Here is a 27,301-nt window from a genome sequence, read left to right as displayed (position 1 = left end):
TATATTCAAATTTATAATATCATTACGAATTTCTAATCATCTATTCATTAATGGATCCAATTCCGGATTTTGGATCCGTTTGACTAAAACTCAAGTCCGGAGAGCAGAGGCAAGAATTATCGTCTACATTAAGCAAAGATTACAAAATGGTCGTATTCGTAACCAAGAACAAAATGAATAAATAAATATCTGAAATTACGGAGTACAAAAGCTTCACTACATTTTTCTTTATATTTAGAAAGATTACGTCGGCGTTTTCTATTCAGAGCTCAATCGTTCGGGAAAAATAATTTTTACTCAACGTGAGTTGGATAAACTACAGGATTACAGCTTTGCGTAAATACATTTATAAATGTGCAAATTGAAGCACTTCCGAACTCCATTTGATGATAATAATTTGCATTTAATTTTATAATATTGAATTATTTGTATGAATTAAAAATCGTACTCAGTCAACACAAAGAGCATGATATTCAGAATTCCGTTCATGAATTTACAAAGATTCATTCATGAAATAAATACATTTCGATATATTTATTTCAATAAAAATGACACTGAATTGCAAGCATTTGAAAACATTACTTTTAAATAAAATAAGTCCTGCAGTAGGTTTGTTTATTGACGTTATTGCAATGCCATTTTAAATCTCTAGAGCCAAGTGTTAAGTATTTTGTTTTTGGTTTTTACATTTATAGTTAACATAAACCATACGCTAGGTATGCAGCAAAACGATGTGTACGGTCTGTGTCATTGACTTACAATTATATGGACGTCGGGTCCGCGCTAAAAAGTGTCCGCACTTGTAAGGCGCTAAATTCGTATATAGAGCGTGACACTCCGCTTTAGTCTTCATTTGTTCTACGGACAGCGCGATACTGCGATGACATAACAATTTAAATTTCGAATAGGTTGACTTGGGACATTTTTTTCGTGGTTTTTGTATTAGACCCGTCGTCCATTTATTTGTAAGTCAATTTTCTGTGTGTACAATTGTAGGCCGTCCAATAAAAGTCGTCTTCTCTCGTCAGGAGTTTATGCAAGCCTGCCTTCGTCGTCTTTTGTTCAAAAGAACGTCGGTCTAATTTTGAATCTCTCTCTCAATCTGTCAGTCTAGTCAGTTTGTCTTTGTGGCCAGTCAGTCCGCTGGTTACCCATGGAGACTGGACGCTGTAACTGTGACGCGTCTAGCCTCTGAGCTTTTATGAAATTTTCAACTATGCAACTCTTTTCTCATAGAGTATTCTCTTCATTCTCGTCGTTCTGCTCTAATATAAGACCGCATGGCACATCCCAGTAGTATTGCTGTAATACTAAACACGTGTTCTCTATTGGAACGTAACTTATTTGATTATTATTGAAGCAGACCATATACATATATCTATGGAGCACTGAGTGATTATATAGCAATGCTAAAAATTCGTTTTTCGTAGTAATTCGTAGCAGTAGAACTTCTTGTGAAAGAGAACGTCCAGGGAGGTGCTACCACTTTACCTATTTCTACCTCCAAGTAGGAATGTGAACATTACCTCGTCCCATTTTTGAAGAGTAAGGGTGCTGGTGAAATTACAAGCACTTGAGACTTGTCAAACTATACGTCAAAGTGACCGGCGCAGTGTCAGTGCCTCTCGTATCTCTGCGATTTAAAGCTCCGAGTGGTACTACAACTGCTATGGACATGCGTGTCGCTTACCACCAGACTTACGACTTGTTCGTCCCGTCACTTGGAATCATATAAAAAAAAACTATTTTTGAGATGTAAATCATTCAGCAGTCAGCTAACAGTCAACCGTGACTATGTGACCTATAAAGAACCCGAAATATTAGAAAATACAAATATACACGATTTAGTCCAGGAAAAATATTTTGTTTTTCAATATGTAGTAGCCGTGTAAATCTAAGAGCTTAAATGAAATGTTTATTTATAGCACAATAATAAAAAAAAAGAGGTAAAAAGAACAGGAATGTACGAAAATGTGATAATGTTAATTGTATATATAGGTAAATACGATAAAGATAAATAAAACACAAACCAAACTATAGATTGATAACAACCTTGATACTGCTTTAGGTATAATTTGATATAAAAGTAACACATATAACAAACAATTCCGAAATAGAATCTATAACGCTTCATTGTTAATGATAACTACACACTCGAGGGGATAAGTCTTAAGAGCGAAATAATGGAAATTATTGGATGCGAAAGTCTCATCAAATGGAGCCGATGGGAATGTATTCATAGAATGGGAATTTATTAATGACAATTTGAGCTCTGATTTATTTTCGAACTATTTGCAGAAATAGGATAATTTGTGATGTGCTTGTTATTTATCTATTATCATTCATTATTAGAATGTGGGAAATACATCCTAAGCCCCTGATAACCAGAAATAATACGTATAAAGCAACTGTAGGTGAAAAACACACATCGCTTTGTTATTAATATATATTATAAATATCTCTATTCATACGCAATATCTTTCTGTGGTATTAGTAGGTAGTTGGCAGTTTTAGTAACTGTAGAGCCCCTTGTGAATGAGTTCGTCCAGGTAAGTACTACCTTACCTGCTTCTGCCGCAAAGCGGTAATATACACGTATTTTATTGGATTATTATTGCTGTAGAACTTCTTGTGAAAGAGTATATCTAGAGAGGTACTGCTACTTTACCTATTTCTGCCGCCAAGCAGGGGTATGAACATTACCGCATTTCAGTTTTGAAGAATAAGAGTACTGGTGAAATTACAGGCACATGGGACTTGTCAACTTACGTCTCAAGGTGATGAGCGCAATGCAGTGTCCCGATCTTTTGCAATTAAAAGCTCTGAGCGGCATTGCAACTGTTATGGACAGGCGAGTCGCTTACCGCCAAATGCACGATTTGTTTGTCCCATGTCGGTGGGAGACAGGCATGATGATATGTATATATGTCATCTATTCATATAAACATTTGTTATGGTTATGGAAAATGCTCCCAAATCTAGAAGATTCTCACAAGGTAAGCTCTAAATCTTTGCAAGACAATATAACTTTCGAGGCATACGCTACCATAGCGCAGCTGAGAAGAGCATGCATAATCAGCCAATAATAGTATTTCATTTATTTGATTGGTTGCTCCAATTGCTCCTACATATACCTTCTTCACTCCACTTTGAGAGGCAATAGGCAAAAAATTCCGTACATAACGTATTTTATTTTTTTACTGTAAGCGATACAGCGGTAAAGTGGTTACCGACTTGTCAATTTATGTCTCAGGTGACGGGCGCAGTAGCAGCTCCCCTCAGATCTTTCCGATTTAAAGCTCCGAGTGGCACTGCAACTGTTATGGACAGACATGTAGTTTAATATCAGGCGCATGACTTGGTCGTACCGTCATTATATGTTACAAAAAAAATTATTAAGTTTTCTACGCGTTGAAATGGTAATGAGTTCCTGGAACAGACAAATTTCAAATTAGACGCGACTATCGCGCGTCTCTAACGCTTCAGTAATCTTTAGTTCACTTATTATGACTGCAGTGACTCCCGCGTGTCACGACGGTCGCGATGTATACATAAATCTTACAATATTTAGAAGCTAAATACATATAACATTTTATGAAAATTAGTAGTGATGCGGTTGCAGCACCACAGTGGTGCCACTGCAGCGCCATTAGCGTCTAATTTGATGAAGCCCTCATGGTGATGTTCCACTGGCGAAACGAGACGAGACGAGAATTCAAATTTGTATGGCAAAATTTGCATTCTCTTCGCATCTTCGGTGGAAATGGTCTGGATTGGCGAGGTTGGGGGAGGCGAGAACTGATGTATTTGTTGATGTGATATTGAACCGTATTGCTGCCTACGTAGAGTAATGTGCCGAAAAATTGTACCAAGGAAGCAAGAGGTTTTGAAAAATATTAGTTACTGTGCAAAACCACATAACCCAGTGGTTCCCAATTCGCAAACCATTCTTCATTTCCTTATAACTTGTTTGCGTAGCGAAGTACACAATATGTCTTCAATTATAACGTAGCATAATATAATACAGTCAAGGTCAAAGCCAAAGTCAAAGATTATTTATTCCATAGGTAAAATAAATTTACACTTGAAAACGTCACATTTAAGCTACTGCTCGTTCACTACGCTGGCCTCCCTGAGAAGAACGAGCAAGAAACTCTAGGGATTACTCTTTTCAAATAAACTTAAATGCTATGGAATACATTTTGAATCAAATTTGTGTGGATTCTGGAGCCGTGTCGTCTTTCCATACATCTTTATCTAACACGTAGTCTTCAATTTTGTAATATGATTTTTCGATCAAAATATTTTTAATGTAGTTTTTAAACCTAGGAAATGATAATCTAAATATATGCTCCAGAATCTTATTGTAAAAACATATATATTTCCCCATAAAAAAGTTGTTTACCTTGGTTAAACGAAATCGTGGTACCATGAGTTTGGACTTAGCTCTAAAGTTAATATTATGGATATCTTCTTTCTTATTGAAATTGTGTATATTTTTACGGGCATATAAAATATTTGAGTAAATGTACTGTGATGCCACAGTCATGATACCAGTCTCCTTAAACTTTTCTCTGAGAGAAACCCGAGAACCTAGACGATACACAGAACGAATCGCTCGCTTTTGCAATACAAATATGGTTTGAATATCTGCCGCTTTACCCCACATGAGAATCCCGTTGGACATTATACTATGGAAGTAACTAAAGTAAACTAGTCTAGCAGTACTAACATCGGTAAGCTCACGTATTCTGCGGACTGTGTATGCAGCGGAGCTTAATCTGCTGGCCAGGGAAGATGTATGTGGAAACCATTGAAGTTTACTATCTAAGGTCACTCCCAAGAAGACTGCTTTATTAACAAAGTCTAACTTTTCTCTGTTTATTTCTATGCTTGGACTAGTCGATTTTACGTTAGGTAATTCAAATTTAACACATTTTGTCTTCTTGGCATTAAGCAATAAATTGTTAGCATTAAACCAATAAACTACCTTAGGGAGGGTATCATTAATACGGTCATAGTTAATGTCATGTCTGTCTGTTTTAAAAATCAAGGATGTGTCATCAGCAAACAACACTATTTCGCAATGGTCCTTAACAAAGAATGACAGATCATTGATATAAATTAGAAATAAGTAAGGTCCAAGTATTGAGCCCTGCGGAACACCCATTTTTAACGGAGAACCCAAAGAAGCCACTCCATTTATGTCTACTTTCTGAATTCTACCGTTGAGATATGACGAGTCGCCTTGCCATTTACACCGTAATGTTCCAGCTTCCTAATAAGAGTAATATGATCAACGCAATCAAATGCCTTTGAGAGGTCACAGAAAACACCAATAGCGTTCTGGGACCTTTCCCAAGCATTCAGCAGTCTAGTATATACAGTATATACAGTCTTTAGCTTTTTCCTTTAATTAAATTTCCTGAACATTTGTACAATTAAGCGTTATTTATTAGGTTATATTTTCAATCTTGTAATTGCCAAAGGAACTCTTAATTATTTTCCGTTATCAGTTCTTCATTCACTGGTGTCATTAAATACATGTTTTGTATGCCAGTTTCAAAATTACATGAAAGTTTTTGATCCATCAAACATTGTTTAAGCTTATGGAATTATGTGTCCGGGAGTGTATAATGTAACCTCGCTATCATGGAAAACGAAAAACATTAATTTGAATAATAATGAGTAATATGTTAAATGTGAAGTAAATAACACCTACTAAACCTACATATAAAGTAAACGTATGCCGAGGGCTTTAATGGCCGGAACATTTGTAATTGCTATTCCGCCCTTGTGGCATACAATACTTTTCGTCACACTTAGAACGAAGAGTAGACTTGAATACTGTATTAGGTTATTCAAAATATACATATGTATAATATGTATTTATTATTATTATATAACGTGCATTTTTTAATTTATATTTATCTTGTTCTTTGTCCTGACTAGGAGGATCGGCCCTCCTCCGTCCGCGCGTGTTAGAAAAATCATATTTGTGTCTATGATTTTTGTGACTATTTACTAGATTCTATTATAAAGATGCTAAACTTCTATGAAATTCAAAAGCATAATTTTAGTTTAAGCCAAATTTATTTCCATTAGAGGGTAGAATAAAATGAGATGTACATAGTAAAAATTTTTTGCGAACCAATTTTAAAAACAAAATGAAAAGCAGTACTTTGAAAAACAGGACTCTTTAATTTATAAAGTTGGTGCAAAGCAATAATGTTTGTAATTTAGTAGTAGTAAAAAAATAATTTAAGAGTAACAGTATAAACGAAGTAAAAGAAATAGCACTTCTAAAAGGATGGATTTAACGTAGTTAATACAGAATTACAACTGTGCTAGTAAAAATACATTAATTAAAATGGACAAGTTAAAACAACAAGTACTTACTTATAAAGGATTGCAAGACTAGTCACACATTTAGTTACATAAACTATGCCAAAGCATAGTAGCAATAATTTACATTATACAGTACTAAGGTGGAAAGTAAAAACTTCTAGAATATTTTAATTAGTATAGCAATTATTTATCAACGTCGTAGTTATCTTAATTTACCAAATATCATTAATTTTATAAACCATAATATAATAGTCAAAAATGGAAGTTGATCAAAAAGAAACCTCTCAAAATGCAATGGTGAAACTATTAAAGATAAATTGTGATGTACTCCAGACGATCATTATTAATCAAACAAGAATTATGAAACCATTAAAATGAATATTATGTATTTTAGGAAAGTAACCTTATTTCACAAGTTACGTTTAAAATAAGCGACTTACAGAGGCACCTTTATTTTTTTTACGAGAATTCTAGTGGCCATACTTATAAATTATACATGGAATTTTAGATGGCGTTATTTAACGCCCAATTATATTGACAATAAAATAAAAATACTATCCCACCACTCCGAGCGTCTTTGCGTAAACTCAGGGTCTACACCATGTCTACACCCATAGTCTTCAAGTCTCTCTGTATGATTCCAATCCAAGGGTCTACCTGGTTGTCTATTGGCGGTGTCAGTATCTAACGCCCAGATTTTTTTGGTCATACGGCTACCGTTCCTACGCATTGCGTGGCCATACCAACGTAATCGGTTTTCCTTATGCTTTTCCTGTATAGGTGCTTTAAATGTCCCTCGGTTGTACTTGTTTCTGATTTGTTTCAGTGTAGGTTCGTAATGTCAAAAAAGCGGGCTTACTTCATATAGCACTGTCTCACTACGATTCATTCATTGTAGGTCCTAAACTGAATCGTAATAAGAGTTCATGGTAAGGCACTTTAAATTGTACACTGGGCAACCCCTAAACTAAACGAAAAAAAAGACTTTTACTATTTTTTTTTATCGGCTCTCCAGCAGTGCCACCAGACGTGTAAATCACAGTTTAGGTTACAATGAAACTGTCATATAACTTTCTAAATAAATAAAGATACGTATACAAATAAATCATTTGCTATTTCAAAAATCTAATTTTAAGATATGAAAGAAAGTTTAATTTTCTATGTTATTAGAATGGTTAAAATGTAATGAATCTATATGGCAGGAGAATATGAAACATAAGTTTGCCTCCTTTCTTATTTTTTCACGTGGAAGAAACGCGTGGGCGAAATAGTACCTATTGTTCTTGTCATGCGCTGTCACTACCAGTCATTTGACGTACCTATTCATTTACCCGGTTCATTTACGTCAAACAAATATTTTGCATTAGTTTTGAAACCTTTTATCTCCTTTATCGACTTACTGAAGAAAATGCTCGCGATATTTGACATGGACCATTTTGACAATAAATCCCGGAATAGAGGTTGCATTTTTTTTAATAAGTGCACATTTCATCTCCATCTCACCTGATGGAAAGTGACGATGAGATTGACGATGGAGCATGCACACCTAAATAATACCTATTCACTCTCTCCTCGAAAAAGTCCAAGTTATACCCTTCAGGAAATTAATCTGCAAGTAGGGAATTCCACTCCATAGCCGTTCGCCGTATAAATGTGAAAGACAACATAGAGGTGAAATCCCAGCCGGCGTCTATTCGCCCAATATGCAATTCAATTTGTGCAATTCCATCCACACTCTCCATGATATATCCTGTAGAATACCCATAAGTAGACAACTTTACGGCAGTGTTCAATGCTCTGCAGTTTCGCCTCTACATACGAGTCACCTATAAGCCTCTTGGCGTACTTTTTAACTTTATTCAGGGTTTATATTTAGCGGAACCATCCCATAGGTGGCAGCAGTACTGCACCGGACCGGACCTGATACAGCTGTAGCAACTGTCCCGACCATAGATTTAGTATATAGGTACCCATAGATTGGTAATGCAAGTGAAAGAGAGTTAGTATACACGTATGTTAGAACGAGATGGGTAGACGAGACCACTTCATTATAAGCTATGAGGCTATATGAACCTAGGGTCAGCTGACAACGAAACAAATTTCGTTTATTTTTGAAAAATAATTGGTTTTAAAATGTGAAATAGTGTTAAACGGACGTTTATTAGTCATTGTAAAGTTTTCAGTGTCCGGATGTAACTTATCTAAAAAGGAAAACTCGCAGAATTGTACATTTCACATGTAAGTACTATTTAAATTTTTAGCTGTCTAAAAGCACTACCACAAAAGTTTTTTATTCAAATATATCCGTAAAATTATACCATTCAAGTGCATTAATAACCCAAATGTATACGAATTCAATTAAAAAATATATCAAATACGTGAATTTCTGAAATTCATAACCCCACTTTCATAGAGATTGACGCAATCGATAATATGTTATCGAGATGTCATTAACTGAAAAAAAGAAAGGCAAATGCGTGACTTGCATACAGCCGAAATCATCTTCATACTTAATTGTTTTTTATTTATTGAATCAGAAATTTCTGGATTTAGTACTTTATATTTAATTAATATTGCATTAGTACATTATATTTTGTTTACATTAAAACGAAAATTTCTTTTAATAGCATAGTTGAGGCACCCATTTTTTATGTTAATTATTGTTGTTGATTCAGATTTCCTCAAAACATTAAAGTACGACAGAAATGGCTTATAAAGCTAAAGAAAGAAGACTTTTGTTAGCTTCGATGTCCACTGGTGGCGCCACCGCCATCCGCACATGAAGCCCTCGACCAATAGTGTATTTGTAATTATATTACAAATACATTTAATAAATATAACTAGAAATTATTGTAAATAAAATGATAAATAATTATTAATTTCTCACAATCCTAGAATTACTAATTAGAAATGTATTTATGTGAAATAATTATACAACGCCACTTAGTTCAAGATACTACTAGAATTAAATTAAAACTTCCTCTTAAAATTTACATTCTTGTTTAGAACTGATAGCTTGATGATAGTTTGATGCTGTGTTCGATTTATTATTAATTCCAAATAGCTTTTCAATACGTAGTTTCTCATCTATGTACAAAGATTTTGAATTCTAGTATCTAATTGATTTTTGGAGAGGAATAAGTATAAATACGAGTTGGCGCCATTGTAACAACACATTATCGTATCAATTATTAATAGGGTGAAACTCTGCCCGAATAAATACCAAAATAACGACATTTTATTTTCATTTCGCTTGTCCGCCATCCTGTACTGCTTTCGTTACACTTTCCAAAAAGTTTTCAAAAATATGCAGCAAACAAACACTTTGAGGAAAAATGCTTTTAAATAAAACGCCTTTAGAGGCAAGCAAAGAGTAAAGCTACGTTCTGGTTCTGTACCCACATTATTCATGCGGTATGTCTTACAATTAATTGATTTTTGTGTAGCACTACTCTCATCAACAAGAAATCAGCGATTTATTGTTGTTAGAGTTTTGTTCTGTTCCAAAATACGATACTGATTTTTTTCAAATTTGGTACACATATTCATTTGTGTGACCAAAACGTGCAACGTAAATAAATTAATTCTAAATTTTTAAGTCACTATTGGGAGGGAAAGTTCTTAAGAATATATATTTTTTGTAATTATGAAATATAAATATTTTTAAGTTGTTTAAGAAAATAGACAAAAATTGATCATTCTACCCTTTATGTTCGAAACTACAGAGCCTAAAGTTTTGAAAAAATACAGAAATTGTCTTTAAATTTCCTACTATTGCGCGAATAAACATATATTTGCTGTTGGAATCTATTGGAGAACATATTCTTCAACTACAATGTTAAGTTTGTACCGAAACCTCTCCGCGCGAGTTGAACTCGCACTTGGCCGGTTTTTTGATTCTATTACTTATCTGCAAATTCATTGCTGTGATGCACTTCTATGTTATCATATCATACAATAATTATAATAGTTATATTTGTTTGTAGGTTGCGGTCGTCAGCTTGGTTCGTGGCCTCCATACTATCGCGCCGTAACTGATCATGGGTCTTATCACCATTTTGTAGAGCCATAGTGTTATCTTGGGTGAAAGTCCCCATTGTTTACCTACCATCCTGTGGCACTACCAGAAGGTGATAGTAGCTTTCTTAATTTTCTATTGAATCATTAATTAACTAGTTAATTAACGTCTCGGTATTTTGCGTTAAGACATTTTGGTGAATACAACGAAGTGAAATGCCGGTATAATATGTTAATCGATATTAAAGTTAAATCAGTGGATGGCGCAACACTATTTATCTTGCACACATGCACATTATACGCACACAGATGTATTTTTGTTTTGGTCTCGTCTCCAATACGTCAGGGCCAATCTATGGATATACTAAATCTATGGTCCCGACCTTATCATTAATTTTTAATTATATTGGGTTGTTATTATATACAAAGATCGAACAACACAAATAAAAATTCTTTCCATCTGACTGGATTCCAACCAGTGCCTTTTGAATATTATAGAATAGAAACCATTTATTGTAACGCCACAATATAAAAAAAAACACAAAAACAAAGACTAATATAACTAGAACAGAAATAACACAAAGAACAGCATAAAAACATTTCAACAACAAGTTACATAATACTATAGTGACATGTGTGCGGCTGTGGCGTGTACAAAAGGATCCCATTCAGCTACAGTCACAACCAAGGCTAGGTTGTGACGCTGGTTTTCAATGGGCCCTAGCCGAGTGAGTGAAAGTGACGGACGTATGCGTTTTGCTATGTGTCTTTTGGTCGTCGTACTTGTTCTTAGTCACCTGAGCAACAGACCAAGTCCATAAATAAATATTGTGTTGCCACATGCGTGTGAGATAAAACAAAAACATGAAAAAAAATTAAATGTATAATCTAAAATTAAAAGTAAAATTACATTACCTATGCATATACATATTGATTACTCACATTAAAGATTATTTATTATTGGGTTATTATAAGTAGAGTTCGTCCATGAGAGTACTGCCACTTTGCCTATTTCTGCCGCCAAGCAGTACTGGGTGCATTACTCCGGTTTTAAGGGTGCTGGTGAAATTACAGGCACAGCAGCTCAGGGCGACGGGCGCAGGGTGACGAGTGCCGCTCAGATCTTTGCTATTTAAAGCTCTGAGCGACACTACAACTGTTATGGACAGGCGTAGTGCTTACTCTTGTTCATCCCACCGCTTGGTTTTACAAAAAAAATGTAAAGTTTCCTATTGTGTTACGGAATGAAGCTAATACTGACAATGTTTACATTGTAGCAAACATTAAACACGATAATGCGAAATCCAATATCATGTTTCATAAATAATTTGAAAAGTTGATAATATTGAATGTTTCCAAATCCCAAGGCCATGCCCAAGGCGCCTGATATTGGTGAATGTGTTTGGTATCCGAAATCAATGAACAGAAACATCTAGTGTTATTTATTTAATGCATACATTGTAAGTCCCATCGATGCAGAAGTTTATTTATTTTATTTATTTTTTTAACTGGCTCTGTGACCGAACGGTTACCATACTAGACTGCCACGCAGACGTCCTGGGTTCGTGAGAGTCAGAACGACGGGTCTACCTAACGGATCTTGACAAATTTGGTATCAGAAAACGTACCTAATTTGTACTATTTATTACCTTTGTTTAAAAAATTTGTACCTCCGTCAGAACGAAGTTATAGCAATATCAAAGGTACACCCGCCGTATTAACTGTCAATTATGATCACCATCTTATATGATTACCTCGGATTACCAGTATTTATTTAATAACTATAAAAACTTCTTATTCTAAAAATTTGTACCTTATTAGTAAGTACTCTGAAGTAAAGGAAACTTCAGCTCGATCTGCTGGTTAGTTTCTGAGAAATAAGACAAAATATATTGAAATTTCAGAGTGCCATGTGCACCTTAACCAACCCTGACATATTTGATACCAAAAAAATGTACCGAAATTGTGCTATTTAGTACTTATTGTTTTAAAATTTGTACCTCTATCGTAATGAAGTTACAGCGAAATCAAAATTGTAAATATATTCGTTTTTTTTTTATTATTATTTTCCGCCATTTAATTGGGTGGGCAACGGTTTCATGCCAAAAAACCCTTTTTATATGTCAGTATCTTTCCTTGTTTTGATTGAAAAGGTTACAAGTGCGTATCCTTAATATAGTTTATTTCAATGGTCGGAAAAAGTTGTTCCACATATATAGATACATGTACATATTGTGTACAATATAGCTACAAGAAGCGACATAGAGTTGTTAAAATAACCAAGTATTAATTGATTACTTTTTCGAATTGGGGATTTCCAGAAAATGGTTTTACGCATAGTAGGACAAAACTGACCTAGGAAGTCGAAGTTGCATTTTAAACTAATTCTAATGGTGCCATGTAAAAATGCAGTAGATAACTAACCTTTTACTTACACCTACAAAGACTTTTTTTTAGACTTCTTGTTTATATCCAATATCGCTGGAGGATAATTCTCAACTTCTATAAAAAGGATCCGTATTTAAAATCTTTTGTCCTCGTTCTGGACATTCTGGTAAATTACGTTGAAGCACTCAAAAGATCTCACCGCAGGTTCAGGTAAACGGTAATCCGGCAAACTAATTACGATTTCGAAACACGCACAGTTGAAACGCGCTGAAAAGTGAACGGCGGTGCGTCAGTATGCGAACTTAGCCCCGGTACCCACTCACAGAATGGCACGGCGGAGAATTTTTAAATGACGAATAGTAATACACCTTAATGTTATGATATAATACCTAATTGAAATTTGTATTATAACGATCTTAGCTGCGATAAGCTTAGGGACACCGACAGGGAGGCACTCTCAGCAGCCTTCAGGATGTCTCGGCACGATTCCGAAGCTTATTCACCCAAAATGTTCTCCTTCTTGGAATATACTTTTCTTCTTCTTCAGAAAGACTACCACCATGTTTAAATGTTTAACTGGTAAGAAACCAGCTTGCAACGTAACGACTTATCCAAAGAGAGGCTAGACACTAACATGATGTCGTGACGGTATGCTTCGTCATGCCTAAGGATACCGCGGCATAATAATGCTAGCCATGCCTTCCTGCCAATGGGCGCCGGGCCTTAGGAGTAAAACGCAAAAGTCGCTGGTCACCTAAACGTAGCCTTAAGGACTACAATACCCAAACCAAAACAAATTTCCCTGACTTGGTATCATAAAAAAGTCGAACGATCCAAAATCCCAAACAAAATTTATTAAATACTCATTAAAAAACAAAACAATAACATTGTTAACATCCACGTGGATGAAAATAACAAAAGGGGCTTCTCAAATTTTGTAACAAAATAACTCGTTCAGTCTGAAGTAAATTACTCAAAAGTAATGACCAATACCAAGCCTTTGTTAATTGTAAATACCGTCGTTTTGTTTGCAATCCATTGTAGGGGGTAAAGTAGTTGAACGTCTGCCAAAGTCAACATTTAGTAGGCAGTTATTAAGTAAATAGGTTTGGATGTTTCCAAGCGGAATACGATCAATAAATATTCTTTTCTACAATGGTCTGGTTGATACTATCTACCTTTGCAGTTAATATGAAGACTCGGAACGACGTAGGCACAACAATTAAAAATGAACATTTAAGGTACAGGTGTAAAAAAATCATGTTATTCTAAGTTGTGTTGTCCTTCCCTATTTGTGTGTTTAAGAACACAACGTACTTTATTTATTCATTTAAACCGACAAGGTATTCTAAGACATCACGATTATGAAGGTGTGCTTAAAAAATTTACAAGTTGTATTATGTGTCTAGATCTAAATTACTATACTACAGCCGTAAAGTCAATTCGTGACACTGGTTTTATCTACAGTTCCACGTGTAAACATGAATTTTTATTGTGCATTTACTTGAAATGAATATCCGACCTAAGGTGAATGGACTAAAAACAAATTGCTGATGTCAAAGGAAGCAAAACAAAATTTAAACGTCAGAAATAAATTTGATTAGTATAATTTTTTCTAAACTTTAAGGACGTTAAACGTTAAATGTTGACTGTTAAATTAAATTAAAATGAAACTTTATAGAATAATAGCGGTTTTTTTGAGGATTGGAATATCCGCTTCGAATGTAAACAATGTTATTCATGAAATATTATTACTATCAAAAACTATTTTGTGAATAATGTGAAGCCAACCTTTACCTTAATTATGTTAACCACGCGTCTCTTGCTCTTAATTACCCCATATACGGGACGATTTACCTTCACGATCTGTCATTTCAAAGTGATCGAAACGAGAAATCAAAATGTATATTTGTCTTTAACGATTAACTTGGATGCCAGGGGAGTACCGACGGATCGAAACGAGGAATCGTCTGTATACGGAAACCTTTACGAGCAGAATCGTATGTGTTACGTCTGTAGATGCAATACAATTACAAAGAACATAGAAAGCGAAAGCAAACATCCTAGATATGGTGCGGATATTAAGTAGCTACCTAATATTTCTGTCCTATTTATCATGCCTAACGTAATTGACTTTTTAGCGAAAGTGAGTTATTGGCATATCTGTTGGACCAACAAAACGAGATCTACAAATCCCCGTAATCGGTTTTTTTTATATCTTATTTAATTCCAGTTTTATTGTTAAGCACAATCAGCGTAATTGAAACTGAATTAATACTAGCATAAAAAACTTTTGGTGCCAATTAGAGGAGGGCGTTTAAACTAAAAGTAAATTTAAGCGTTAGTCAGTTCAATACTCAACTATTTGATTTTTTACAATGTGCTTATGTTTCAAGTCTCGCCATCTATGTTTTCTAAACAAAATAATTCCTCAATGTGTATAATTTTATAAATAAACATAAAACACGTGTTTTCGAAATCTTAAAATCTTTAGTAGTCTATACCTGCTTTTCGCTATCAACACAACGTTGCAAGCTTTTTTTAACATATAAAAGACTACGCTTAAAGGTTTGTCTAAGCAATTTTTTAAGCTTCGAACTAAAAAGCGTAAGCGTTTAGAAAAGCTCGCTTTTTGATAAAAAGCACAACATTTCAACGTTTAAAAAAATAAGTAGTTTTCCCATCTCTAGTGCCAACATTTCGAAATTTATGAAACGCAAACACGTTACTTATAACAAGGAGAACAAATTTCATGATCGTAAATCCACGACGTTCTAAACACAGCTTAAATCGGGCCTAGCGAATAAGAGGTGCTATATTCAGAGCATTGGCAAGGTGACATTACATAATTGTTTGTTCCAGGTGTGCACAATCGGCGTGATAGCCAACACGATGAATATAGCTGTGTTAACCCGACGCGATATGGCCGCGGCACCAATCAATCGACTCCTCAAGTGGCTCGCCGTCGCCGACGTCTTTGTTATGGTGGAATATGTCCCGTTTGCCATTTATAAATATTTGGTGAGTGTCTTTGTGAAGTTGAACTTGTATCTAAGGTTAGTAATATAGGTATAAATACCTAAAACAGAACCGACGTTGTGTTGTCATTTTGAACTGCTAGTGACGATCATGATGAGTTTAAAAGGAGGACCTTTTTTGACCCCGGGGGAATCTGATTACAGATACAGGTATAAGAGGTATAGGGACTGGGCTGACCCCTGGATGGGAGCAGCCCGACCGCACCAAATCCCCAAGGGTCTTCCCCCTCTCCGCTGTAGGTGGAAGTACGGGTACGTTATTGCTCGTCTGCGCCTCCACCAGAGGGCTAGTCGCACCCAGCACAGCCCCTCCCCGAGTAGGAAGACCCATCGGACCCCGACTTCAAATGTAGAGTTTCTTGTAAAAGAATTCGTCCAGAGAAGTACTGCCACCTTATCTACTTCTACCATCAAGCAGTAATGTGTGCATTACAGCATTACGGTTTTGAAAGGTGGTGGTGAAATTACAGGCAAATGGGACTAGTCAACTTATGTCTCAAGGTGACGAGCACAGTGGCAATGTCCCTCAGATCTTTACGATTTAAAGCTGTAAGTGGCACTGCAACTGCTAAGGACAGGCGTGTCACTTGACATCAGGCACACGACATATTTGTCCCGTCACTTGGTATATAAAAAAACAATTCTAATGACAACAGTAGAATAATTTCCCCTTGTTAAACAAATAAGTAATTTTTATAAGGAAAAAATTGATTCCGCAAAACTATAGTATTTTCATACATTTGGTCAATCTTTCGTGATTAATTTAAACAATAAAAACATCAAATTAGATTAGCTTTTTAAATTTCTGCCAAAGCTTCTGCTTTTTGTTCCAATAAGTTCATATTATTTAGTCTTGTTCTTTCCAATCCATAAATCGCACATCAACCAAATACTGTCGTAAATCAAAATTGCGGAATTGAAAAAACCATTAAATTAAAATTTAAAAAAATACCGAATAATTTTTTTTGTTAATAATGTGATTATTTTTATTTATACATAATACTTAATTATCCATTTATAAATGAGAATATATTAATTTAATTAATATTTTTTTGTATTTTCAAATCGTGTTCTCTCAATTCTACAATTTTGAGTTACGACGGTATTTGGTTTCGACTATGAAATGTTGTTGATAGCCTCCATAGGTCAAACGTAATAGCCTATTGGTTCGTGAGTAATAGGTTAGTTATGGAAGATTTTGACCAACAAAAACCTTTAAGCTCCTCGTCCACTTTAATGGATTATGTACCTACATAAATAACTAACATAATAACGATCCCCAACCAATACACTAGGAATAATAGCATAACACTGCCCTCGTAACGAAAAAAGGCACAACTATGCGTACTTTATACAGCAGTTGTGCCTCTATTCGGTAGACACTTTTAAGGTGTATAACGGTTTCCGCATACGTCTCTAGTCTGACAAAGTGATTAAAAGTGGCAATCACAAGATCCAAATTACCATCATTTGACTTTGTACTGGTTAATTCTAGAACCTACTAACCACTTACATCTTAATGTTTACCTATCACGAACTAGAAACATGATTTACAGAGTTTTGTTTCTCCGTAAACCTGTCTGCTTTTATTGAACAAATTCTGTTTCATTTGTCCGAAAGCACGTTACGATTTTTTTCATTACACCTTGCAATATTTTACTATTTTGACACATTGACAACTTATTCGTGTCGCGATTCTCATTTCCCGACAGTTCGTTTGATGTATCGAATTGAACATTTTGTTTTTGTACAGAAAACGATATTCGTAATCGTTTTGTTTTACCTCGGAGTGAATTGTGAGATTGTCACAATAAAATAAATTATCTGTAGTGTTTTGATTCATTTAATTAAATCAAAATGCACTTAATTCTTAATAAAAGATGTATGTTAACACAATAATTTAATATGAGATGAGTTTTACTAAATTAAAAATGAAATAAAAGTTATTATTCAAAAACTCCGATTATTATTTCTAACATATTTTATTCTGAAATGCAAACAAATTCTGTTTTAGCACTCGACCGCGGCACAGTTCCTTCGCTCACTATTTTAGGCTAGTGCAGCTTCTTCATATATTTACATACTTATTTCCCTGGCTCAGCGACCCGAAGTGGGTCTTGGCCTCCGACACCAAAGTACGCCATTTCTGTCGGTCTTGTGCCAATTCCGACCATTCGAACATATTCAGTTCCTTTAGGTTTTTGGCGACTCCATCCTTCCAGCGATATTTCGGACCGCCCACTTTTCATACACTAATCTAACCTAACCTACTAAAAAGGGCGCACCCAAGTTTGACTCTACTCTGTGATTGTACATTTGGATTCCTTTGCTATATAGGTGTTATCCGCTAGAATAATATGTAATATAAAATTAAGATGTATAAACGTATATATATGGATATATGGAGCTAAGAGTTAGAAAGACATTTGAAAGCTTCATTTTTTAAGCTACAGCTCGTTCACTGCGCCGACTTCCCTGAGAAGAACGAGCAAAGAACTCTAGGGATTGCTCTTTTCCAATAAACTTAAATGCTATAGAATACATTTTGAATCATATTCGTGTGGAATGTAGACTCTTGTTGTCTTTCCACCCATTATCTAACACTTAGTCTAGAATTTTGTAATTTGACTTGTCAATTAAAATACTTTTAATTTAAGTTTGAAACTTAGGAACTGGTAATCTTAATATGTGCTTCGGGATCTTATTGTAAAAATATGACATTAAGGATTTTAACTGCTTTAGAAAAATAAATTCACTCGGAGTTTCGTGCTTTTGCGCTCGATTAGGTAGACACTGCAGAGCAAAAATGACGCAAATAGATAACTATTCCATTTACCTTCAAAACGTTAGTTTTGTTACTCACAGTTTGGGAATAATTTCAGTTAAATTAACTTTACTTTTGGCAACATCTATGTTTCATTTGAAAAACGCCATGACATAAAACTGGAAAGCGTTTTTAGCCGCTTTTTCGTTAACGATAATAATGAGATACGGTAATTAGTGTCGCCCAATGAAAGACCAAAACGAGACTAATCCCAGACTGATCTTACTGAAAGGGTCTCGCAAGTCTTGCAATCACCTATTGCTACTAATCAAAGTATCATAATTATTCTTTCATTCTTACAAAAAGTGACAAAGAGGGTTCGTTCGGATTTTAGAACAATGCAACGAAGTAGGTATACATATATATGTAGGTGTAGTGAAGGCCAACCAAACGATCTTACTATAAAATACAAACTTTTTAGGTTTTCGCTATTGTTACACATAGGAAATGAAACTATTTTTTTGGATCTTTGGATTTAAATCGCGTATATTTATTTCTGACTACACTACTGACTTTTTTTATAATATTGACGGGACGAACAATTCGTGCGCCTGATGGTAAACTACACGCCTGTTCAAGACATTTGCAGTGCCACTCAGAGCTTTAAATCGCAAAGATCTGAGGGGCACTGCCACTACACCCTTCACCCTGAAACACAAATTTAAAAGTCCCTTTGTGCCTGTAATTTCACCAGCTCCCTTCTCCTTCAAACCGAAACACAGTAATGCTCATATTACTGCTTGGCGGCAGAAATAGGTAAGGTGCCAGTACTTCCCTGGACGAACTCTTTCACATGGAGCTCTACTGCTGACATACAGTCAGCCATAAGCATTGGACCGGTAAAGGGTCCGAAACGTTGGTTTCAATTTTGCTAATTCCTAATTAGTAGTATTCTCTCCAGGTGCTTCCCGAGAAGCTGGACTTTCCGTACTCCTGGGCGATGTACCTGCTGTTTCACATGCACTTCGCACAAATTCTTCACACCGCCTCCATTTGCCTCACGCTATCACTTGCTATATGGCGATACATTGCTATCAAGTGAGTTAAACAGATCATCTAATAACATACATATTGTAATAACCTACTTACCTCAACTTACCTACATATTTATTTAACAACTTTATTGAGATATCTCGAAATTTCACTAATAGTAAACGAAGAAATGTGCATTTCTTATTCGTCTAATAAATTTTCGCGTTTTGATACGAGATTGCTCGTATCAAAAATTATCATCATCATATGCACGATAAATTTATCATCATCATCATCATGCTTTCGTGACCATATGATCACGGAGGCAGTTGATTAAGTGATTAACCGTCCCGGGCTTGATACATTTATTTCTCTTGAGTTTGGGTGTCCTTTGTGGTTATCAATGTGTGTGTCTATTGCATCCGCGATACAGGGTTTCCTTACTGCATCTCATCTTATGCGTCCTATTGCTGGGCACGGTTCTCCTGTCAGGCGAGGGTTTAAGCGTGAAACTCACGTTCGACGACGACGGGGCGTGTGTAATTCAGTGTATTTACATAGACGACAACACACCACGCACAGGCGCAGGCCACAGTCCGCCACGGTGCGGTTGCCCAATGTTGGGGAATTCACACGTTGTCTGAGGATTGTGAACCTTCTTCATAGTGCAGGTTTTATCACGATATTTTTTTTCACCCGCAAGCTAAATTAAATTAACAGTAAATTTCAAATTAAATTTCGCACATAAATTCCGAAAAGTCAGAGGTGCGAACAAGGATTCCAACCCACGGCTTCGCTTGAGAGGCGCTAGGTCAAACCATTTGTCTACAACGGCTTTTTAACTCTCAATCAATTATAATTAAGAGTAATTTTATTTCGCAAACCAATCACCACTCGGCTAAAGTGCTTTGTTTTGGGAACAGTCCCAGCTAAAAGATAATAAATTTATGTAAGGGAGTTAAACTCCGTAATTGTAACTCTGTCGAAATCCAACTCATTATACAATGTTTATTGTACTTTCCCGTGTTTGTAAATGTGATCTTGCTTGAGGTAGACACAAACATGCTGCCTAGGTTTATACTCGCAGACACAACAATTCAACACGTACAAAATTATTAACTTCGTTCCCTGACTTTGAAGTTTAGTTTATGTTCAATAAATTACGGCTTCCAAAATAAACCATGAATGGATTATGAAGTCAGATACGTGTATACGTATAATGTACCTGTATTACTTGTTATTCGAAAATATTATTCTTTGTAATCTACTGTTGCCACCAATGTAATCTCACTACAGTACCAGCACGCTATGAGAGCCGATTTGACAGATTACAATATTGAGGTCAAATCTCAGTTCATTACCGAAAAAAATATAATCAAATGCGAGTCACATCAATAAGTTTTTATATTTATAAGTAGTATTGCAACGGGTAGCTCACTAAAAAGTTTTAATAAAACGAAAATAAAAATGTTTACTTGAATATATTGTCAATTCGAAACTGCTTTGTTTTGCATTGAGCTTTGACGCGAGTTAGCCCTAAGTGACGATCGTATGAGATTACTTCAAAAATTTCGAATTTCAAAAAACAAATGCGGAGTTGTGTCGTAAAATTATACATCCACAAATTTTTCTGCACCTCACTATTGACAACAATGTACTTCAATTAGCTCCTTCAACGTAGCCGTAGTTATGAATTAATACGAAACTTGATGAGCGGACAAACGTCAAAACGGCCATCATAGCGTGTTACCGGTACTATAACTTCTCACGATAGCAAACAAGTAAAAAAAAGGTGCACGCGTATGAAGAATTCTGTTCGACGTCTTTGTCAATTTTCTGGTAGATGTAAAGGACCCATGTCTGCTAATATTTAATCATCTCAGTTGTCGATAGAGTGTCAATGCCAGGGTTTTGTGCTTTGGTATTCTGCTAAAAGTTAAGAGTGGTGGCTTGTCAGTGACTAGCCACCGAGCTACTTTTCAAATGCCATTGGAATTTTTGGTATTCAGCTCTTCAAAGGCAAGTCCGACTGCACGTCGATGACGTAGAGTACTAATTAATTGATATAAAAAAATACATTTAATTCAAAGACTTAAATCGCTTCAAATAATATATGCATAGTAATTTCTGTGGTATTTTTATCAAAGAAATAAAAAAAAAGAAACATTTATTCGGCTATTCACAAATAATATTAGAACATAATAACTAACACAAGATCTGTTAAGAAACATAAAATAGAAGATAACTAATAGATTAAAAACTAAAGTACACAATATTAGCCGAAAAGATTAGCCAGCTCAACTTTAGCTGGGCAGAGCCTCCGCGCTTGTTTTCAGCTGGAGCTTAAGAGGAGGTAGACGGTTTCAAATACTTAACACACAAATGTTAAATTTAGAACCAAGAGTAAAAAAATATTACAAGAATGTTATAAGGTGATAAAACTAATTAAAAACGAGGATATAATTACAATTAAAAATTATTCTTTAGATGTGCATTCTGCTTTAATTATACCTATATATTACAATATAAAAAATAAAACTGTTCCCAATAATAACATCTGAGTAATAATTTTAATAATTGAGTTAAACAATGACTGATCAATATACAATATGAAAAGTAACAACTAATATATATGATAGAATAATTCTAAATTAGATGGAAGCTGTCACCGTTTATCTGTTATATGAATGATATTATTTCCATAATTTTCCTACGGATGCCCGATACAGAAATCAATCGTTAGCGATTGAATGAATTAACGCTGTCACTGCCATTCCACTGACACTCTACTCGAGACTCAACTGACATTGCAACTAGATTTTAGCAGAATAACAAATATTGTCATAATTGCAATATCATCTCAATGAAGTCTCTATGAAATTACAATGATCAGTGGTTTCATGAAAATTAGCAGAATATGGGTCCTGGCTGAGTGAAGGAACATTCATAAGTTCTTGCAGGTGGTGCTACGGCTAAGAAAGGCGCTTAAATCCAATACAAAGATCGGCAACAATCACATAGAGAAATTCGAAAGATCTGCTGACTCGATCCGTAGCACGGACAGAGCGGTAATCACGTTAAGGCAACAGTCGCTGATTCGAATACATTCGGGTCAAAGGGATTTTTGTTTGTGTGTGTTCGATCTTTGTGTCAATAATAATAACAAACTGGTGGAATATTTTCACAAAAAATAAATTAATATTATGATAGTGAAAATATTATGATAATCAATAAAAATACAAAATTTCTGCACATGTCATAAGCTTCATAATGGCACGTTTCTAACAATCATTGCGTGCCTAAGAGTCGTATTCCAGAACTCTACTCAATGCTCAAGGCAGGACTTGAGTATGATTTCAAGCACTGGCAATACGACCCTAATGGCAAAGACTTGAGTATGATTTCTAGTGCTATAAATCATACTCAAGCCCTGACTTGAGCATTGAGTAGAGTTCTGGAATACGACCCTTCGACCGCATCTAACCTAAATGCTTTTAAGTCACTTTAACCTTAAAAAAATTAAGTTCTCAATTTCGACTGTATTTTTTTGTATGTATGTTACGTGATAACTTCAGCATTTGTTAACTGATTTTGATGTTTATTTATTTTGATGGAAAGAGTATTGGTCTCATTTAAATATGAAGAAAATATTCCACCTCTAAGGTTGGCAAACTAGGGGATGAATTCGGTTTCGCGCATTTTCCGGTCACCAACCGATTTCAGTAACAAATAGATATAATTCCACGAACTTTTGAGGTCTGTACTGAGATTATTCAAGTTTACGTGCTCATTGTAATATAACAAAATGAAATTTATTTTAAAAAAAAAAGGTACCGTTTACATCTTTAGGTGAGTAGGTAATTAAGTAACTAAAAAAAGCTTAGAAAGCACTTTCTGGTATCTACGAACGTTTAGAAAAACATGGCGATTTTACCAAACACATTATGACTCCCAGCGCTTTTGCTTACCTACGAAATACCTAAAGTTATTTTGAGTTGGTCTTGAGTTTCAGATCACTGACCTTGGAATTATATAACAAGAAGAACAGAATAGTATCAAAATTAACCGCTTGGGTGTTTATTTTGTGACTACGAAAATCATTGGAAGGAGAATTAATAACAAACTTTCACAGGATCCCGTTCTTAATTAAAACGGAAAGTGAATTGCTGTATTTATTTATACATATATATACGTATACGTTGAAATTTATTTTTATACAAGGCAAGGGCCAAGTTTGCGAGAAAATGAGAGTTTTTATAACTTACTCCCACCACTAACATTCTGTTATAAACTAGTATTATTAAACGAATTATAAAGCGTTAATATAGACATAGATATAGATAAAGCGTTGTTCATAATGTAACATTGTCAGGAACATTTATTTTTAATGTCATTATCTAAAATTTATTTTTTATTAAGAATATAAAATTTAATTAACGTGTTATGCTCTGAGTTCACAACCTTTGTGCAACCATTTATTTGAGACCCAAAAATAACGCACACACTTAGCCCCGCACTAGGGAAACCCTGTATCGCAGGTCCCATGGACACACACATAGACAACCACAAATTATATCCAAACTTACGAGAGAGATAAATGTAGCGATTACAAATATTTCTCCCGGCCCGGGAATCGAACCCGGGACCTCTGCGTGGCAGACCAGCATGGTAACCGTTCGGCCACAGAAGGCAGTTCTAAATACTAGATCAATATTTATTTAGTAACTAATTTTTGATGTTTTTCACAGGTATTCAGACCAAAGCCATATTCTGTGCACGGAACGCCGCTGTAGCATTGCAATCCTAGCAAGCTTCATATTACCTCCTATATTATGTATACCAACGTTTATGGTAAGATTCATATTAATGATATATTATTAACGATTCAGTGAACCGCACTTACTACCCGTGTACTACAAGTAATTATTGTTGACAGGTATTTGATATTCATACCAAGAACTTGACTGATCCAGGCGGCCCTATAGCTTACCATGTAGACGCTGATCGCGAAGGAATTCTATACAAAGCGACTTTCTGGGTGCACGCTGTCCTCATGAAACTCCTCCCATGTTCTATATTAACGGTCATTAGTATTTGGTTGATCAGAGCGTTGTACAATGCGAATCTACATCAGAAGAATTTGAGGAACTATAGCGCTTGTCCAGCAGCCGAGAAGATGGTGAAAAGACAGCACAAGGCTGACAAGCGAACCGACAGAACAACGAAAATGTTATTGGCTGTACTTCTTTTGTTTCTGGTAACAGAACTGCCTCAAGGTATTCTGGGTCTGATGAGCGGATTACTCGGTTGGTGTTTCTTCAAGCGCTGCTACGATTTGTTCGGAGAGTTAATGGATTTTCTTGCTTTGGTGAACGGGGCGATCAATTTCGTCCTGTACTGTACCATGTCCCGACAGTTCAGGCAGACGTTTCGGCAATTGCTATTACAGCCACATCTCGCCAGATTCATGCCGGAGAAACCTTCTCAAACTGATTCTATCAACCAGAATACGTGAGTGCTCAATAACTATGTGCTTTTGAAATTCTTATTAACTGATTTTTTTATCAGTGCAATATCCTACTGTTTTTAAGAAAATTTACTCGCATACTGTACATTTAGAGCGGTTACACACGGCGACTTTCCGAAGCGATCCAAACGCGATGCAGTTATCAATACCTTTACACACACGCGCGACTTTAAACAGCGATGCAAACGCGCGATTGCATCGCTACACTTGTGATTTATAAGCGACTGCATCGATGCAAACGCGCAACTGCATCGATACAAACGCGCGATTGCATCGTTGCAATCGCAAGTGTTTTGCGTCGCTGCTGAAAATCGCCGTGTGTAAGCACTCTTAGGCGTTGCCTTGACGTTACAATATTTATGACAAAAGGTACCTTCTATCTTGCATCTTTATCTTTTCGCATCTATATACTATGCCTACCTATATTCTATAACTACACATGTTTGAATCATTTTGGTTGCATATCATCCTATGAAGCTATGTTATTTTCCCTTCAGGTGCACGGAAAAGTTAAAAAGATAGCTACAACCGAGCTCGGATAAAAATAAAAATATGTGAGTAATAAAAGTGCCACATTCTATCTTGTGAATGTTTGAATCAACGCAAAAATTCAATTCACTTACTGAATTGAAATGCTTTATCATCATAAACGCAAAGAAATTTATTTAATTTGGCACTCATTTCAAATACTGCACTGTTCATGTTCTCACTACATTACATCCATTTTTTTCTGTTTCATCTTATCATTCAATATTGTTTGATTTATTAGAGTATTACAGTTATTTTCTTAAGCTCGTAATACTCATGATAAACAATGTTATCCGGCTTCGCTAAGTTATTGTAATGTCACTTTTATAAGAATAATATAAAAATTATGGCGATCATCGCCAGTGTCAGTTTTCAGTTAACTCGTTGAAAATCCTTCACTAAGTCCTACCTTTGTGCTTTGTGAGCAGTGACAGTGATCATAAAGTATTATTTAAGTCCAGTTTTAAACCTACACGAGTTTGTTAAAAGATAATGTGTAATTATTGTGTTTTATTTTTTCTCAATCTCTCACATATTAAAACGCTACTGCCAATCTCTTAAACTTCTCACACGGCGAAAGGGTACTTAGTAAATTGTAGCCGTTCACCTTTTTGATATAAACATTTTTCGTTGTTACAGGGCAAAAACGTCCATCCCCTGAAGAAAAATAAAGGGCAATGCTCCCGTCATCTGTGAACATTTTCTCTAAGGATTCTTCCAACTAATATCCATGCGTAATAAATTTAATTTGATGATTCGTAAAGAAATACGTCAATACGGTTTCTCGAAAAGTTGTACTCTTTATAGCAGTGAAGTGTTCCGAAAGTGGTACTTTTCCTTCTGCCCTCGGCAGGACCTAATTTAAAAGTTTACTAGCACGGAGTTTCTTTATGTTGGAAATAAATTCAGAATACTGCCTGAATACTACTTTATACAGAAATATGAGTAAATAAAAAAAGCAATGCATATGCTAAACTGATATAAATGTTTATGAATTATTTGATGATTGATTTGTTATAAATTTTTTTTATCAAATTCGTAAGGGTTCAGTATTTCAGTAATATCTTATCATTTTATTTCCACAATTATCGAACTCGTACATAATATGCGTAATTAACTTTAAATGACAAACACCTGACCTGTTTACCTCTTACCTGTGTACCTGTTTGTAAAATCATGACGAAACATTGGTATAATTTTTATTTTGCTTTTTTTGTTGTTATATTCTAAACAAGTAAAAAAGTAATTCAAGTGAATTAGCAAATACTTTGGAATTAACTCCATTTGAAGTTTTTAATGAAGTACACTTTTAAACAGATAGTCTCATGCCACTGAAATCTAGAGAAAAATGTATTGAGACAAAAATGACATTTATTCTGAAATAAAGCGAAATTCTCATAAATTTATAGAAAAACGTCACGTGTGACACGAACGTCAGTGTTATTGCAAAGTCTTAACGCTGAAACCCTCGTCTGAGGCTCAGGCTTTAAGTAGCAACTTGTTCGCAACAACCTATTTTACACCTACTAAGGCGGAAAACAATGTAACATTTTCTTCTCGATGATCTCCGTTGCGACCGACTCTTGATATATCTTCATCAATCAACTTTTGATGGCAGATAAAATTAAGGAATATTGATGTTAACGCACTTTTAGAAAA

The 27,301-nt window shown here is 35.2% G+C and overlaps 1 protein-coding gene across 2 annotated transcripts in view; it reads left to right on the top strand.

Annotated features, from left to right (window-relative positions):
* LOC113231005 (sex peptide receptor-like) overlaps nt 1-26,518 on the top strand; it is a 53,535-nt gene extending 27,017 nt beyond the window's left edge. The window contains exons 3-8 of one of the 2 annotated variants that reach the window (XM_026465137.1): nt 15,616-15,774; nt 19,517-19,653; nt 24,336-24,438; nt 24,524-25,098; nt 25,612-25,668; nt 26,282-26,518. In XM_026465137.1, coding sequence (XP_026320922.1) covers nt 15,616-15,774; nt 19,517-19,653; nt 24,336-24,438; nt 24,524-25,098; nt 25,612-25,636 — 999 coding nt within the window. In that variant the 3' untranslated portion in view covers nt 25,637-25,668; nt 26,282-26,518. The remainder of the gene's footprint in view (nt 1-15,615; nt 15,775-19,516; nt 19,654-24,335; nt 24,439-24,523; nt 25,099-25,611; nt 25,669-26,281) is intronic. The other variant, XM_026465138.1, reaches the window with a different exon arrangement.
* The last annotated feature ends 783 nt before the right edge of the window (nt 26,519-27,301 follow it).

The sequence above is a fragment of the Hyposmocoma kahamanoa genome, unplaced genomic scaffold (genome assembly GCF_003589595.1).
Source record: "Hyposmocoma kahamanoa isolate Upper Pololo Valley unplaced genomic scaffold, ASM358959v1 64, whole genome shotgun sequence".
Classification (NCBI taxonomy): domain Eukaryota; kingdom Metazoa; phylum Arthropoda; class Insecta; order Lepidoptera; family Cosmopterigidae; genus Hyposmocoma; species Hyposmocoma kahamanoa.
The sequence above is the reverse complement of the archived record's forward strand: the minus strand, read 5'-3'. Positions and strand labels throughout refer to the sequence as shown.